At 36.1% G+C, this 19,467-nt stretch overlaps 1 protein-coding gene across 2 annotated transcripts in view; it reads right to left on the bottom strand.

Annotated features, from left to right (window-relative positions):
* The window catches only part of DDX10 (DEAD-box helicase 10), a 274,669-nt gene that overhangs the window by 198,499 nt on the left and 56,703 nt on the right, over window positions 1–19,467 (bottom strand). Inside the window, exons 13-14 of one of the 2 annotated variants that reach the window (XR_012094521.1) lie at window positions 16,970–17,435; window positions 8,724–8,867 (exon numbers count right to left, since the gene is read on the bottom strand). Coding sequence is in view for 1 of the 2 variants with exons in the window: in XM_008020770.3 (XP_008018961.1) it covers window positions 16,970–17,435 (466 nt within the window). In the remaining variant the exon portion in view is untranslated. The remainder of the gene's footprint in view (window positions 1–8,723; window positions 8,868–16,969; window positions 17,436–19,467) is intronic. The other variant, XM_008020770.3, reaches the window with a different exon arrangement.

Raw genomic sequence — 19,467 nt, 5'->3', positions numbered from 1 at the left:
GATAGCATCTCACACCGTCTAAATGGAGATTAAAACGTCAAAAAAATAACAGACACTGACAAAGTTGTGGTAAAAAGGGAACACTTATATACTGCTGGTGGGAATGTAAACTAGTTCAGCTACTGTGAAAAGCAGTTTGGCTATTTCTCAAAGAACTCGAGGCAGAATTACCATTCAACCCAGCAATCCCATTATTGGGTATATGCCCAAAGGAATATAAATATTATAGCCTAAAGACACATACATGCATATGTTCACTGTGGCACTATTCACATCAGCAAAGACATGGAATCAACCTAAATGCTCATCAGTGGTAGACTGGATAAAGAACATGTGGTATATATACACAATGGAATACTATGCAGCCATAAAAAAAGAAAGAAATCACGTCCCTTGTAGCAACATGGATGGAGCTAAAGGCCATTATCCTAAGCAAACTAACATAGGAACAGTAAACCAAATACCACATGTTCTCACTTTTAAGTGCAAGTTAAACATCACTGAGTACATATGACCATGAAGGGAACAAGAGACACAGGGGCGTACTTGAGGGTAGAGACAGGAAGGTGGGTGAGGGTAAAAAAAAAAAAAAAAAAAAAACTACCTATCGGGTACTATGCTTATCACCTGGTGATGAAATAATCTGTACACCAAACCCCCATGACATGCAATTTACCTATGTAACAAATCTGCACATATACCACTAAACCCAAATTTTTTCAAAAAAAGAAGGTGGGTAGCCAAAACTTCTCATGAAAACAAAACAAAACAAAACCCTAAAACCTAAAATTTAAGATGACATAAGAGGACCATACAAAGAAACAGGTCCTAGAGATCAAAGCAATCTGAAAAAGAAAGGGATGATGGGTGGATTAATTTAGGTTTAGGAATGATTTCACACAAGATACTTACTCGGCATCTGACCAGCTTTTCAAAACTAACACAGAAGTCTATCTAAGATTAACCCATTCAGAAAACTAATATTTACTAATCCTTTATATTCCTGATACTTTTTCTACCAGATGGTACAGACTCAAATTGGGGTAAGGAATCTGAATAAGCAAAGATAAAAGAAGAACCAGATTTGAATTGAAAAACTTCTAATCATTTACTCATTCATTACACTCAATAGCTAGCTACTAAGAATGTATTATAATGACAGGCAAACCTGACAGATAATCCAAAAATGAATAATATATATTCCTTACCTTCATGAAGGTATATAGTATAGTGGGGAAAACAGGTATGACAGCAGTATGCTGAGTGCTTTAACAGCAGTCAGCACAAATTGTTCAGAAAGCAGACTTTCGAGTACTTAGCCCCAGAAATGTTACCTGCCCACTAATTTAGGGTCTTATAAAACAAAAGCAATGACTTTCACATGGAGGAATCTGTGTCTCTCTGGAATTCATGTTGATCATTTCAAGTAACTTTTCTCATTTGGGAGAAGCCGACAAAAACAGAAAAATGGAAAGAGTTTTGCTACATTTTGCTACTTCCTAGCTTTGGGAAGCCATCATCCATGGGCCCCTCACGTTTCTGTACATCTTGTGTCAGCAACTTTTCCACACTATTTTATGGATGTCTGGATAGCATACAGCCTTAGGAGAGACAAACAGTGTCTCCCTGAGGGGGGAGGTGGGCAGATTGTTTCCTGACCAAAATAAAGACAGCTTCTCCCTCAGGGGCCAAAGTTGTCCAGGTTTGCTAGCAGCCTTTTAATAATAATAGGGGTCTCCTAAGCTTGAGCTTGTACACCTAGAACACAAACCCACTCCGTGGAGAGCACCAACCCAGGCCTGTCTCCATGTGGCCCCTGTGGGACTTGACGGGCAGGGGAACCAATGCAAACTTGAAGCTTATACTGCCTGCTGTGCCATGAGTTGTCCAGCAACATAAGAAAGTGTGGCAGGCTAATATGTGAACCTGTAAGTAGGGTAGAATCTCAGACTGTTCATAATTCTTGAAACCTAGAGAATCTCTTTCGTCAGTAAATAAATCAGAAAAGCCAAAGAAACCTGAAATTTCTGTCATAAAACAGAGGTAATGGGGCTTGAGGTAGGCAGGGAAAAGGAGTAACTTGGTATGCCATACCTAATCAATTAATTACAAACTCATTATAAGTCTGGTTAGTTAAGCTGGTGCTAGTAGACACACTGGAAACTAGAGAGGTAGGCTCCAGGATATTGATAGCATATTCTTGCATAATAAAATACCTCTTCTTCCCTCCTTTTTATGAAAGAGAGAGGATTAGAAGTATTTCTTAAAAGATTCAATAACCAATAGTTTATTCAAGCTATTAAATAAAATGGCTCAATAGCTACTAAAACACGTATTAGTAAGTACAGTAAAATTCAGCCAACCTAAAAAAATCCTTAATAGGAAATAGTAAAAAGAAAATAAGACTCACTGAAAGCCAGATTTTCATAGATTCCTTTAAAAAAAAAAAAAAGAGTTCAGTCTCAGAAGATTTGAGTGAGGAGTACAAATACAGCGCTTTAATAGTAATTTACCTACTCTTCGACTTGCAAAATCCTACTTTATGAATATGTCAGCAAGTAAAAGACAGTTCAGATAGATGAAAAGATGCAAAGAAAACAAAACAATGCTGATCCAAACCACAGGAGAGAGCATTATTTAGCAAGTTCGTGCTAAGTGTTTTTGGAATATGCAACCATTTCCTACATCAAACATTTTGAAATTAGTGTGCCTTCCAAAATTAGGTATCACAGCAAGAAAGAAAACATTCCTCTGCTTTGTTCCTTCCCATGACAAAAATCAGTACATATGAAAACGCATGCGGGTAGAAGACCTATGCTAATCGTGATCACCCAAAGATATAATAGGAAATATGTCATTTTAATTTTAAAAACAAACGGGTGAGAATTATTAGGTGTAGGCATGCCTTATGGTTGTCACTGAGAAACTGATTCACTGGGTCTAGCAATAAGAGAGGTAGAAAGAGAACAGACCAACAGGAAGGAAAATGGCACCAAGACAGATCATCCCTGAAAATATTAGCTTCGCCCTAATTTACACATGTTTCCAAAAGTTGCAATAAGTGATATCTATTTCATGCACATTAATGCCAAGAAATTTCTTCTTAGATAGTCCAGGGACATTTACAGTGCCCAGTTTACTAAGGCACTTGTTTCTAGAGCCTAGAATTTATGCACCATAAGAATCACCACCATGTTGGCCTTATTAGAACTGTAACAAAATATCACTGTTTTCAATCATTTGTTATGCCAAATAAAAACGAGCAGATTCTCTGCCCAACAGTATATCAAGACCGTCTGTCACCTCTATTCTAACAGCCAGCAGGCAAGCTAAAAGAAGAAGTCAAAAACAGCAACAGCCTTCTGGAGGGGAAAAAATGTCCAGAGATTGACGATCTGCTACCTGCTTAATAGAGATAAACTTTTTTGTCCTATGGCAAAACACTCCTAGCTTGAAAAATAAGTTTTAAAAATTTGGTTTATTAAAACAAAAATCATAGATGTTTCTGATCATAATGTGTTGAGGAAGAACTACATTTTATTATTTTGATACTAGGGATGAAAGTGCTGCCAATGAATGCCTTGGAAGAGGCTCAACTGAAGAAAAGGACTCTATGCTACAAACAAGCATTAAGTGCCTAACATGTGAAAGATGCTGCAAAGAATGCTGAAAAAAAGCAAGAAATGCTACCTGATTCAAAGAGATTACTTACTTCGTACTTCATTACACACTTCATTATATCTTACTACACACTTCATTATATAGACAATGTGTCTACAGATGCCTATATATTAATTCTTCTTCTTAATCTTCCTTCCCTTTAGGGGTAGAGGGTGGACAATTCAACTCGAGAACCTGCCTTAGTCTGCTTTGTGCTGCTACAACAAAATACCTGGAACAGTGTAATTTATAAAAAAGAGAGATTTCTCAAAGTTCTGGAGGCCGGGAAGTCCAAGACCAGGGCACCAGCATTTGGCATCTGGTAGGAGCCTTCTTGCTGCATCCTCACATGGCAGAGGGCAGAGGATAAGAGGGAAATACACACCTCACACATGCACAAACACCCCACAACACTGTATAATTTTAGGGCAATACAAACAGAAGAAACAAACAATACAGAATGAGGTTTTATTATTAAAACATAAAAATAAAACAATCTAACCTAGAGGGAGACAAAGGAAGAAGCAAAAAGGGGGAAAGAAGAAGAAGAAGAAGAGGAAGAAGAAGAAGGAGGAGGAGGAGGAGGAGGACAGCAGCAGCAGCAGCAGCAACAACAACAACAAGGGAAGCAAAGGGGTTCATTTTTCATTATTCTCATAATTTAACTTTAATATATTTTTACAAAGTCATAGATCTTTGATTGCTTCAAAATTAAAACATTAACCCCTCAGCAAAGATGGCTTGAGAAACATTGCCCTAAAGACTTAAGATTTAGATCATGAAATCTGTATGCTAATCTTATACTTATTTTATAAATAAGTTTATACTTATACTTCACTTTCACTAAACAATAGGCATTTCTTAATATATAGACATCCCTGTTTCAATTAACGTGCTAGCACCAGGTTCAAAGAAGGTCTGAATTATCTTCACATTCCCCCTAGAGTGCCTAGCTCTCAGTGTTCAGTTAACCAAGTGGCAGCTTACACATATGCTCAGAGAACCAGTAAAGCTGGAATATCTTTTTTTTTTAATGTTCTTGAAATAATTTATTTCAACAAAAGCAGTCAAGTAGCCATCATGGAGAAAAGAACTTCAGGACTTTCTTACTCTTTTCAAGTTTCATACTGTTTTCATTTCAAATTATCTATGGAGGAGGAGGAACAATAATCTTTTCAATGCTTAAAACCGCTACAGGTCATGATCCAGCAATGATGGAAGAGTGTCTTATACACCCTCCATGGTGACTACCTCTGACCATTCTACTTGAAATTGCAGCGTGCCACCCGCCTTCCCTCATCTCTTCATCTTGCCCCTACCATAGCACACATATTCATTTTTTGCCCATCCCACCTCTTAATGCACAGGGAATACTGTTTGTCTTGCCAACAGCTCTCAATGCCTAGCACACAGCAGGTGTTCAAATATTTGCTGAATAAATTTTTCTAAAAACTTCATGAAGCCTTCACTTAATAAGCCAGCATTTCGCCTAAAATGTACACTTTTATAGTAAAGAACAAAGCTTCGCATCAAAGCAAAAGTGATTTAATTCTACCTGTCACCAACAGATGGCACTAGCCTCAGATGTTGCCTTGGACTTGAAGCTGTGTTTCAAAATATGCATCGAAAAGAACAAAGTCAAAACAAAAATTTGCTTTGACAATTTAAAAATGTTGAAAAGAAACGTGAAAGTTGAATCCAGTGCCATCACAAAGCTAGTCCTCCCGTTAACAAGTTCAGGTACAGATACACACACTGAATGCTTAGAGACTTAAAAAGTGGTCTTATGAACAGCATTTCTGGAAACTAATCTGCCATATTAGCAGTGTTGTACAGTTATATTTATGAGAGCCATATAAACAAGCAATTGTTTATGAATTTGAAAACTCCTTATTTCTAATCATTTAACAATCACATTCAAGGGCAATTCACATGACTTTCAAGAACAACCTGTGTCCTATTTCACATTTCTTTCATTACCTGTATGACTACCTTAAAATAAAGATAAATACGTCCTGTAAAAGTAGCTGTTGAAACTTCAACCACAAAAGTAGATTCAAAAATTCAGGGTCAGCAGATGCTATGAATATTGAGTATTGTATAAAAGGAGGAGATAAAGGAAGACAAGTCAATATTTGATATAATGATCCAGCATGTTACAGAATAAACATCAAGCCAAAACCAGCTTTAAGCTTTCCACTGAAAATTTACATCCTCAGGAAGTCATCTGCATACCAAACTCAAATAGGAAAAAAAATATATAAAGCAACTCAATATATGCATCTAAGCTTCATGTTACACAATAACTACTCCTTTTGAATTGGAACAAAGCTTAGAATACAAAAAAAAAGAATTAAGCACAGGATGCAAAAAAAAACAGAAAGACACCTATAAGACAAATGAGCATGTATACCAAACTATTTCAGCTGGCAACATTTGAGATCATCCTACCATTGTTTCACTTCATGGTAGCAAAAACTTGGGGTACAGTAGTCTTGACTTTAGAGTTCTTCCTTCTGTTTAAGTCAACTGAACATTATATAAGGCCCCTGAACACAAATCACCAGGTATGGAAGAGAGAGAAATTAAGAGTCATGTGGCTACATTATGAAATGCCACAAAAAAAAAAAAAAAAAAAAACTAGCAAAATAGACAATTGAAATCCAGAGGTCAGTGTGTTGAAGAAGTAAAGGATGGTTTCAAAGAAGTGACAAGATAAGCACTGAATCTTGAAAGATGTGAAATGCTGGAGTGGGAAGAAAATAATCCAGGAAGGAATCCTTCACTGTTTAAGTAGAAACTGGGAAGAATGGTCTCACAGGACAATAGGATAGGAGCTAGCTTACAAAACCCAACTGCAAGCGTGAACTAAAGGGTAGCATGGAAGGTAAACCACTTGAAAAAAATACTAATTTGACCAAGGTTCACAGGAAGATGACTCAGAAGAACACTGAGAACGAATTATGAAGCTTATATCCCCCAGCCAAGAATGAGGTAATAAGAATCTGGGGGCAGAATGGCAGTGCAAGTAGGAAGTGAAAATGGAACACTAAAAGCCACCACTAAATGTAGAAATGACAGGAATCAAAGCAAGCACAATTATACTGAGGCAAGTCAGAGGGGCCTAAGTACAGACTCCAGTTCTAGCACTTCACTAACTATGGAACATTAGGCAAGGAAGTAAGCGAACCTGTCAAAGCCTGTGTCTGAACTTGTAAAATGACAACACTACACACAAAGCTGTGGTAAGAATTTAAATAAATGAGATATGATAGTCAAAGTGCATGGTAAGTTATAAAAAAATTGGTAGATGTTAATCTTTTTCCAGCACTTATTTTACAAATACCTAGTCTAAGCTCCTAAAAGTCACTAAGTACCTAACACAGTCCCTGGCATCTATTAGGTAATTGCTGCTGAAAGGAGAAAAAAAGAAAAATGGGAAAAAGAGAAAAAGCGAAGAGACAAGAGGCAGAAAAATCCTAGCTCCCACATAGCAGAATCTTGATTTGGAACTTGGAATCTTTTTCTAAGAGTATACTTATAAGCTTCAAAGTTAGCTAATCTGTGTTTTAACACCAACAGTGAGTTCTTACAGTACTAAAAAAAGAAAAAGCTACTTAAAAAAAAAAGTAGGACTAAATCAATGTAAACAGGATCTGGAATCAACTGTAAGGCACAAAGAATAATCTATGGGTATCATTCAAATCTTAATTAAAACTGACCTATGTTTACTGTTAAGAAAGATTTAAAAGGACATTTGTTGAGCTAAAATGGAATCTACCCAGTCTCATTTCTAAAAAGGTTTAAATTGAAAAAGAAAAGAAAGCATATGCTTAGAGATTTCATGTTCACATTTAAGGAAATAAATGTTCCAAAAATAAATTTTAATTTAATCATTTTAGTTATATGTTCATGCTCTTCTCTAACACTGTCTCCCTGAAGGTCAACTTTCTAACACACAACAAGACAATCGGCCAAAGCAAGGCTCTTCCCTATGGCGGGAGGTCAATCAGCCGTCTCTTACCGCCTTTGTGCCTGATCACTCCACCTGCACTCTCTCCTGCACATGTCTTATTGCTTCATCACTTGTGGCACCCTCTCCGCTGCTAAGAAAATCTTGTTGTCCTTCACTGCATTGATCTCATCAAACAGAAAAGGATTGTGACAAGGCAGCATTCCAGAAGGCCTTGCTTGCACCTGGCACTCAATACCTCTCGTCTCCATTCACGCCAAAGTCTAAAGGCAAACATTCATTTTATACTCCAAGTGTGTGCACACAATGAGTAGCCCAAAATTATTTACAATACTGTCAATTACACTGACATTACCCAATTACAGAAGGCAAACAACACACAAATAATGGTAGGCATGACAGGAGAGAAAGAAAATGTGACTTGGCATCACCAATAGGTTTCACTGCTAACTTCACCACTGTGACCTCGGACAAGTCACTTAAAAGCCTTCCTTTCCTCCTCCAAAATTTTAAATAATAGCTACCTTTCTTGTCATGAGGAAAAATGAGAACTTATGCAGAAAGTGTTCAGTACACGGTAAAATGCCAAATAATTATGGTTTTAATTATAATGATATGATTATTAGACATATTCCATACAATCTACAATTCAATGGGTTCCTACTGGCTCCAAGTTTCAATGTGGTTCTTGTACAAATCTCCTCTTTCCAGAAAAATAAGAAAGGAAGAAAAAGATAATCAAGATAAAGAGAATAAGTTATAAGTAACAAAGCCAGTTCACTCCTGTGTCTGGTATGGTGTCTACAAAGACAATTCTAAAACACGAGCAACAAAAATTTCAACAAAGTCAGCAGTGTCTGGAAAAGTGCTTAGTCTTCCCACAGGGAATATAGTCAGTTATATGTGCAAATGATAGTATTATTCCCATTTTATGTACAGTTTGATTTTTCTGTATCTGGTATATCCTTAAAAACAGGTAATAAAGGAAAAAAGTAGCCTCCAGTGACTGATGGATGCATATAACACTAAAATATAAAATGCAAAAGTAAAGGATAAAATGGAAAGCCAGGCTGGGTGCAGTGACTTATACCTATAATCCCAGAACTTTGGGAGGCTGGGGCAGGAGGATGGTTTGAGTCCAGGAATTCAGGATCACTTGAGCCCATAATGTCGAGGCTGCAGCAAGCCATGATGACACCATTGCATTCTCCAGTCTGGGTGACAGAGAGAGACTCTGTCTCAAAAAAAAAAAAAAAAAGGAAACCCAATTGAGATCATAGATGCAGAGTCACATTCAAAACCAATTGCTTAAAAACATAGAGAAGAATCAAAAGATATTAATATGAGTGAAAATAAGTATTAATTTTTAAAATTCAAAAGTAGGTAGCAGGTGAAGTTAAGACTAGGAGAGGTAGTTCAAAAAACGGCTGGGTGCGGTGGCTCACGCCTGTAATCCTAGCATTTTGAGAACCTGAGACAGGTGGATCACCTGAGGTCAGGAGTTTGAGACCAGTCTAGCCAACATGGTGAAACCCTGTCTCTACTAAAAATACAAAAATTAGCCACCTGTCATCTCAGCTACTCCAGAGGCTGAGGCAGGAGAATCACTTGAGCCTGGGAGGCGGAGTTTGCAGTGAGCCAAGATGGGCCACTGCACTCCAGCCTGGGTGACACAGCGAGACTCCATCTCAAAAAAAGAAAGAAAAGGCAATTAGCCTTTCTATTTCAACTGGAGAACCACGAACTTCAACTCTACTGTTTGTGCACAGTACTACGGAATGCACAGGAAGAAACAGCAAAACATTCCTTGTTTAGCATCAAAAATCCTATCAACTGCCCCAAAATGTTCCTCATATTCAACAGACATGACATAATACTTTAAATTTATTACAGTAAAAAAAAACATGCAAGTACATGTGTACTTTAAAGATAGAACTTCTTACAGTATAATGCAAATGTAGTCTTAGTAAACAGAATTTTACAACACTATAATTAGATACTACCACTTACTATCTAAATTAAATTATAAAGCTCGGCCTACATAAGTATATCATTTGGAGTCAAGTTTTTTATGCTCACATTTATAGAAAGTTCAACAATACCTTTTGAACCACTGTAAGTCAATGAGGTGAACTTCACAAAATACAGGTTTTCCAAAAATAAACCCTACCTATGAGTTCTATATAAGTCACAGCAAACAAAACCAAAGTGAAGGAATAAGAAATTCAGTAAATTCACTCCCTCATTCACAAAGTATTTGTGAAATTTGCACTAGTCATTGTACCAGGCCCTGAACACACACTGATCAGTAAGACAGTATTTTCCTTTTGTTTGACTGCCCTGGATTATGTTTTCCCAGGAGGACAATTCCCTACCACTGAGACATGTGTTGGGGGAGCACGAGTTGTCACTTTTCTACAAGCCTTTCAGTTATAAGGGAAAATCTGTCTAGGTCGTCCTCGTTGAGAAATCTCTAAGATGTGAAGCTGAACCCAGAGCTACACATACAGCTAATCTTATCAAAATGTTTAGAAGTAAAGCAATCTGAAGGAAATTCAGGACCACAGAATTTACTGACTGAAATACATCCTACTGTTCATACCAAGAATAAGAGTGGAGAAGGACTATTGTTTTCCTGGTAAAATTATAATGGAGGCAGAAGAGCATCAGCCATGGAAGACAAGCTTTTACTCTGAATTGCCAAAGTAGAACTTCATGCCCACTTGAATTGATCCATTAGTTCTAATACGATGAAGAAGTTCTTCATGGTAAGAAGTTCTTCTCCATGAAGAAGTTCTTCATGGTATTAGAACTAATGGATCCAGAATCCAGATCTTACAATCCACTATCAGAGGAAACTGTGATTGACAGGGGAAAGAAACTGACTTTAGAAGAATGTTTCCAGATGTTCAGAATAATTCATCAGCTTCCTAGTAGTTGGAAAGGTATTTTAATGGTCACAAGAGATATCATTAAAGAATGTGCAGACCAAATCTTCTCTCTGGTGTACATTAATGATGTGCATTGTGTTGTTTTAGAGACAGGGTCTCTCTCTGTTGCTCAGGCTGGAGTGTTGTGACTCAATCGTGACTTGCTGTAGCCCTGGACTCCTGGGCTCAAGCGGTCCTCCCACCTCAGGGAGATTACAGGTATGAGCCACTATGCGTGGCCTGATGTACAGTATTAACAAGTGAGTTATTCTTAATTACAAAGTGGAAAATCCAGTCAGGTATTACCTGTTTAATGGAGGAAAAAAAAAGGCCTGCAACAATTTCTTTTGTTCTTCCTAGTTTCGTTTTTTCACTCTGAGAAAAGGATATTTGCTCTGTTGAGCTGCACTGTCACAAGCAGAGACTGATTACTGCTCCCTCCATCAAGGGCACTTGTGAGACAATGGTACTAGGTGGATGCAGAATCATATTTTATGGTAGTTACTGAAATGTGGGTTATTCAATCACTCCTCAGGGACTGATAGTTTATCAGGCCAGGAGCAAGCTGTGATGTGGCAAAACCTCTCTGGATGGAGATGAGCAGATCTGATTATGGTCTGGAGGAATCTGTGACCCTCCTTCATTGAGAGCGGCATCAGGAGGTATTATGTAGTGTCACTGGGGCCCTCTTAGAACCTTGTTGGTAACCCAAAGAGACCTAGGTCATCTTGTGCCCTAATATGTGTAAGCTCGGTAATCATTTGGGGGTAAAATTTTTGAAACAATTATTGTAAAGTAAGTGTTTACATGAGATAAGGAGAAGACGCCTATCTTGTATTTTTGAACTGTAGAATCAGTTCCATGTTATGCTGGTGACAGTAGTGAAAGTGAAGGAGAGAAGAAACCTGTCAATTAGTAGAACTCTTTAAACAGAGATTCAAAGAAAGGATATTAACCTAAGTATCCAACAGCAGGGGAATGGTTAAATAAAGGTTAATGGCATATTAGACAACCATTAAAAATATTTGTGAAGACACTTTAATGACATGGGAAAATACATATACCTAGAAGCATCTTTTATTTAAAAATGGGTATATGAGCAGGGCACAGTGGCTTACTGCCTGTAATCTCACACTTTGGGAGGCCAAGGTGAGAGGATCACTTGAGGACAAGAGTTTGAGACCATCCTGGGCAACACAGCAAGATCTCATCTCTATAAAAAAAATTTTAAAAATTAGCCAGGTATGGTAACATACACCTGTAGTCCCAGCTCCTCACAAGGCTAGGGCAGGAGGATTGCTTGGGCCCAGGAGTTTGGGGCTACAGTGAACCACAATCATGCCACTGCCTTCCAGCCCATGTGACAGAGTGAGACCCTATTTCTTAAAAAAAAAAAAAAAAAAAATGAACAAATGTGTATATGTACACTTAAAAAAGCAAAGACAGTTGTTATCTCTAGGTGCTGAAATTACAGGTTATTTTTATTTGTAATTTACTGTGTTTTACTAGATATTTTTCACCAAAAGTAAGTATTTTATAATCTGGGTAAAAGGGTATTTTATAGGAAATTTTTCTCGAAACCACTCTTGCAGAGTCCCCGGCCCTGCCCCTCGAGAACAGAGCACTCAGCCTTGGAAGAACATCATCTCTGGTGCCCTGGATGTGAGAAATACTAAGTCTGAGCAGGATTGAGAGGAAAGGAACCTAAGTTAGGAAAAGGGCTTGTTGTTTTCTTAGAATGAGCATTTGAAATTTTTACAGCAATTTGCCAAAGTAATTTCACGTCTCTTGAATTTAAAAATATTTTTCAAATGGGCTTGTATACTGTGTGTGCTTTTTGGGTTTTTTTTTTTTTTTTCATTTTTCTAGGACTTTTTTCCCCCAATTTAATAAAATTTGCATTTACTAAAATGTACCCATAAGGGTCATGATTTCACTCATCTTTAACCATGCCCTTGTCACAGCATAAAATGAAAATGTAGTTGTTCAGATAGGAACGCTAAAGTTGAAGGATGAAATAGTTGATCTCTTCACATATATTTTCTATGTGTCCTTTCTAGGAATGACTAAAAAGACTTAATGTGGAAACTATACTTGAAAGTATAAAACGGTCCAAACAAGAAAACTTAGACACTGACATTAGGTAAGGAGACTGTACCTTAGTTAACATTTAAAAGAAACCAGAAAGAATTGTTACTGTTTTGATCATGGATGTAATGGATATTTTAAAATTAGCTATTAATTGATTTCTAAAATAGAAAATAAAATCAAGAACCCTCCTGTTTAAAGTGAGAATACAATTCTGAATTTATTCATATGGCAATAAAATCCTGAGTATTTTTACTTGAGTAAAAAAAAAGACAATATTTCAAGGAATTTGGAACAAAGTAGAGAAGGCAGGCAAATGAACAACTGTGTGTGACAGGGGACACAAAGGAAAGTTAAAAGCCAGAGACGGTAACTTTACCATTTGAGGACATCTTACAAATCAACAGGAAACAGACTAATATCATAACAGGGAAAAATATGTATAAACTATATATACACAAATTAAGAAAGAAATCATAACTGTCTAAATAATTAATATTAATATAAATTATTCATGTTCATATTGGAATCAAAAAGAGATTCAAACAATACAGACACTAGTAGGAAAATGATCAACATGACCTCTATGCTGGCAAAATATACAAAAAGCTTTCAAAATGTGTCATATTCCCAGTCATTACAAAAAAAGAAAACTGCAAACCAGTATCCCTTACAACAACAGAAAGATCCTTAACAAAAATACTAGCAAATAGAATCCTATAATATAAAGAAATCTTGCTTAAATGGAGTTTTCAAAGGAATTTAAATTTGATTCAACATGTAGCAAGGGAAATCAATATACCATAATCAAAAGGCTAAAAACCACCACGTCATCACCTTAATGTTTACAAAAAAAGCATCTGGCACAAGTCACAATTCATTTTATCATAAAAACACTAAGTCAGCTAGGAATAGATGGAAGCTTCTTCACCTCATAGGTATTTACAAAAAAACCCACAGCTAACATCAGATGTAATGGTAAAAGACTGAATGCTTCCCCCTCAGTAAGATCAGGAACAACACAGCAATATCTACTTTTACCACTTGTATTCTACAGATCCTACACTCGGTATAATCAAGCAAAAGAAAAAGAAATAAGAAATACAAGGCGCACAGATGATAAAGGAAGAAATGAAACCATCTTTATTCACAAATCTCATAATCAGCTACAGAAAAAAATCCAAAGAAACTCCCAAAAAGCCACAGAAACCAATAGGTCAGTTTAGAATGATCAGTCTACAAAAACAAACTATTTCTATATACTGGCAACAAATAATTGGAAATTGAAATTTTAAAAATACCATTTATAATAGCATTAAAAAATATCAAATAGTAAGAGATGACTCTAACAAAATATGTGCACATTACATGTGCTTAAAGTTATAAAGCAATGCTAAAAAGACACTAAAGAAAGCCTAAATAAAAAGGTATTGTTACAACGTCAATTCTCTCCAGTTAGATTTACAGATTCAATGCAACCTCAGTGAAGTCATCGGCAAGCTCTTTATATGAAGTAACTAGCTAATCCAAAAACTTATATGAAAATGCAATGGTCCAAAAATAACCAAAGCAATTTTAAGAAAATATATATCAGTTGACAGACTCACAGATCTAAGACTTACTATAAAACTACACTAATCAAGATTGGTGTTATTGGTCAAAGGACAGACATATAGAATAGGAGTCCACAAAGAGACCCACACATATATGGTCAACTGACTTTCAAAGAGTCAAGGTAGTTCAATAGAAAAAGCACAGTTTTTTCCAAACAAATGGTACTAAATCAATTGGATACCCACACGCAAAAGAAGTGTACCTTGACCCTTACTTAGCATTATATACAAAAATTAAGGCGAAGTGGATCCTAGCCCTAAATATAAGTGCTAAAACTGTAAAACCTCTAGACGAAAACACAGGAGAAAATCTGTGACTTTGGGTTAATCACAGATTTATCAGATATGACACTATATAAATTACCTAAAATGTGATAAATCAGACTTCAAAATTTAAGATACCTGCTCTTTGCCAGACACTTAAAATAAAAACAAGCCATAGATTGGGAGAAAGTATTAGGAAAATATATCTGATTAAAGATATGTATTCAGAATATATAGACAACTCTTAGAAATTACTAAGGCAACACCATTTCAAAAGAGAGACAAAAGACTTGAAGACATTTCACCAAAGAAGATATATGAATGGCAAATAAGCACATGTAGAGATGTTCAGTCATTAGGGAAATGCAAATTAAAACTGCAGTAAGGTATCACTACATGTCTACTAGAATGGCTAAAATTAAAAAGACTGACAATACCACGTGCTGACACGATGGGAGGCAACTCGAACTCCTATCCACTGCTGGCAGGAACATAAATTGGAAGAGCTGATTTGGAAAACAACTGGGGAGTTTCTCAAAGTTAAATATACACTTAACATATGTTCCCAGTAACCCTATTCTTGGAAAATAACCCCACTTGTTTCCCCGAGAAATGAGAAAATTATTTACATAAAAATACATATTTTTATAATGACTTTTGTCATAATCACCAAAAACTGGAAACAACCAATGCCAATTTAAAGCTGAAGAAAACCTATCGTACATCCATACAATGAAATACTCAGCAATTAAAAGGAACAAACTACTGATACATGCAGTAACATTAAGCTAAATGAACAAAGCCAGACACAAAAGGCTAAATACTGTATTATCCTATTTATATATCATTCTGAAAAATGCAACACTACAGGGGTAGAAATCAGATCAGTGGTTGCCAGAGGCTGAGTGAAGGTAAAGTAATTGCAAAGGGAATAAGAAATATTTTGGAGTGATGATGCTGTTCTATTCTTAATTGTGGTAATTACACAACACCATACATTTGCCAAAACTCAAACTGTAAATATTAAAGCGTTAGGATAATTTAGATAAGTGATATACAGTAAAACTTTTTTAAAAGTTTAAAAAGTTGTTTTGCTATATACATTTTTCAAATGCCAGATGAGCTATTAGTACTTAGACACATGTCCTACTTATGTGAACTCATGGTATTATAAAATTATATCATTCCTTCTCATCTTAACTTGAGACTTTGGTTATGTTCATGATTCTTAGAAAGTGGTATACATAATAGTTAATATAGTGGCTAAATTATTTAAAACAAAAATCTAACTTCTTGTATTTAACTTTGCTGATACTTAACTACAGACTTAAAATGATCTAATTTAAAGCAAGATGAGACAGTACAGGATTATTGGATGACAGCAATGAGAATTAAAGCCAAAATACCTATGTTCGAATTCCAGCTTTGCCATTTACTACTTGTGTGCCTCACTACAGTATATTGTTTCTGTGCCACAGTTTTTTTTTCCGTCACCTGTATAATGAGATAGTAGTAACGACCTCTGCAGTTATTTCAAGCACTAAATGAGATAATGTTTAGAAAATGACTAACACATAACACATATAAAGTGTTCAATAAGTACATTTTCTAGGTTTTTAATTTTTAGTTACTTAAACACTTTTCTAAGTTTCAGTCAAAATCTATTATGTATTTCCTACTGTGAGTCTTGAAATTTTATTCAACATTGTATAAAGAGTAAGAATCAAGCTCATTTTTTACTCAATTCCCTTTTAAAAAGACGATCAAGAATAAAAGCATAGAAAGTAGAAAGGGGAATAAGAGAGAAGGGGAAACACATTTACTGTGCACCTACAAAAGTATCCTAAAAAACAAGTGCTTTATCTAAATGGATTATTTCTTTTGTTCCTCCTAGAAGATGGCTACAGAGAAACAAAGGATTTACATGAAAACTTTTCATAAACATTCATAACTAGCCTTTAAAAAAGAACTGTTCAATTTCTATTTAAGATACTGGCTTGGTTCCCATAAACAAATGTCACATTAAGAGTAAAACTTATATTTAGAAAGATTTAAATAATTACAACTGTTCCTTATAATTTACTCAGAAAGTAGTATCTTAAGAATTATAACGAAGGATCCTCATGCCATAAACCAAGAAACTTCATTGCCTTCCTTTGAGACATAATCGGGACTTTGGCAGCTTTTAAAACACAGCATCAGAAAACCAGTAAATAAGATTAAAGTTGTTAACCTCTTAGAGCTCCCAAAGTTATGCAAAATATGAAAATTCACTGGCACTTACTCTGTGTCTAAATATGGGGGAAAGGAGGAAGAGTTCATTGCAAAGAAACCCGGCCTCAGTTTCTCTTAGTTTTCACTTTCTCTCAGTCCCCAAAAGGCAACAATAAGCACATAGTAAGACAATGTAATAGAAGACCCTCCATTGGGAGTAAACTTACCTGTAATGTTTTCTCCTCTTTAAGGTCCAATCCAAACACATTGTGCCGCTTCACCTTCAAGAAATCAGCATCTTCTTCCTCCTCATCTCTGTCCAGGAACTGCGTGGGAACATCCTTGATCTTCTGTGCCTCACTGGTGTTAGGAAGAGATGGAGCTTGAGATCCTTTTGCTTTTGCCAGCTTCTCTTCCATTTCTTCTTCATCGTCTTCCTCTTCGTCCTGTTCTTCATCATCAGTATCATTATCCAGTCTGTGCTCTGTCCCTTCGAGTCTTTTTCCACCTTTCTGAAGGATGGACATTTTCTCATTGAAGTAGGCTCTAAATTCTTCCACTTCGTCATTGGTGAGGGAGGGAGCCCTTGGCTCAATTACTTTATCGGCTTGGCTCATTACCAATTCTTTGGTGGGTTGTTTCTGCATTTTCTGAAGAAATCTTATGCGTGGTGCCACAGCAAGACCAAGAGACCTTAAATATGGAAAAATGTGAAAACAGTCATCTCAACACTGATGATATGTTTATAGGTGTCATAGAAGAGTTTCTCAAGAGCAGAGATTTCTAGAGCTTTTTTAAAGAAAATGTTCCTGTGAGATACAACTCTATACTAACAGGTTAGTTGATGCAAAAAGTAAGGCAAAATACACTGAACACCTGTCAGAAAACATTTTAGACACTGTTTTTTCTTTCAGAGGGTAACATGGAATAAGACAAAGAGCACTGAACCAGAAACAAGATAACAATTCAAGTACTAGACCCGCCAATTTCCAATTCAACTCTCTCAGCTTCAGCTTCCTTATAACATGGAAATAACAGTACCTGCCAGGCCTAACTCACATTTGCTGTAAAGATCCAATTAACTAACTACATGAAAGTACCTCATAAAATGTTAGGCACTAAATAAACCAGAGAAGACATGACCATGAAAGGACAAAACACAATTCTCTACAGAGAAAGAACTAGAGTGTGGTCCCCATCTCCCTTCCTGAAACAGAATATGGCACAATCATTGCTATAAAAATGGATTTTATAAACCAAACACCAAAAAAAGAAATTAAAAAATCTTGTTTTCTCCATCAATGATCAATATTCAATTTAATATCATGTCTTTCCCAGCTTGGATCAAAGCTAATAGCTTTCATTAAGTTCTCACTGATCGATGGGAAATAAAATCTTAGATTTTATCAAGGATTGCTCTGAATAAACAGTAACATCATAACATGAATCCACTGCTCTTTTCCTATCTGACATGGTTCAAAGAAACTGAGAGATGTAATGTTGAGAAGCATGGATTCAAAAATAAGACTGCTGAGGTTCAAAATCTGGCTTCCACTTACTAGCTGTGAGATCTCAGGAATATGATTTAATCTTTCTATACCGGAGCCTTCTTATTTGCAAAACAGGATGCTAAGAGTACCCACCTCACAGGGTTGTTGTAAGAATAAATTAGTTGACAGACGTAATGCACTTAAAACTAGTGCCTGGCATATAGGCAACTAATGAAAACTTGATGTCATCACCATCACCACTGTTAGGGTTAGGATCATGAACTCATCCAGGTAATTTCTCTCAATGTATTGCACTTACATTTTTATGTCTCTCTCAGCTACTAAAACAGAGTTTCTTGAAGGTAGCAGTACATCTTACATATCTACAATTTAACATCTAGTACAATGATTTGCACATATTAGGTATTCAAAACATGTTTCTTTAGTAAAACTTTAAAACCTTTAACATATCTTAAATAGCACTGCTTTAGGTATTAAAGGCTTCTAAAGGAAATTACACACCTCAAGGAAACTACACAGCTAACTATCTACAAAAAGTAAAATACCAAATTCAACTATACTAAAATCTGTTCTCAAAGTTAATTTTCTGCCTTCTCTAAGCACCACAAAAAGCAAAAGTCATCAACTACCAATAGATAAAATTTAATGGAATCTATTCCAACAAATGGTCCCCTAAATATGGCCTACACTATTAAAGACCTGTGCCTTTCCTATCTGCTAATATCCCAGGTAGGTCAAGTCAGAAAACCAGGACAAAAATTCACAGGGAGCCAAAAGTCAGCTAATAACCTAAGCTACAGATCATATTCAGAAATAATAAAACTAGGAACTGGTATATAAACATGAGCAAACAACAACATGTTATCCATGGCACGTGGTTTTCCATCTATCACTTAAATGGAAAGCTGGCAGCCCTACACTGCTATAAAGCAATTTAAAAGGTTCAAAATGTAATAACTGACATATTACCTGTTATGGTAAACATACAGTCTAACAAAGAATAGAAAACAGCAGCTCACTCAGATATATGTTGTAGTTAGACTCAGTTTAAAGGTAAAGGCACTCAAATTCCTAAGAGCAAGTCAAACACACAGACCTTGCCTTGTAATCACATATTTCACCATAGTCTGTGAAATTTCATGCTGATATTCAAAGTATGATTATCTCAAAGGTGCTTCCGTAAGATTATGTCAATGTTTTTACCACTCCCATAG

Source organism: Chlorocebus sabaeus, chromosome 1, assembly GCF_047675955.1.
Source record: "Chlorocebus sabaeus isolate Y175 chromosome 1, mChlSab1.0.hap1, whole genome shotgun sequence".
NCBI lineage: Eukaryota > Metazoa > Chordata > Mammalia > Primates > Cercopithecidae > Chlorocebus > Chlorocebus sabaeus.
The sequence above is the reverse complement of the archived record's forward strand: the minus strand, read 5'-3'. Positions and strand labels throughout refer to the sequence as shown.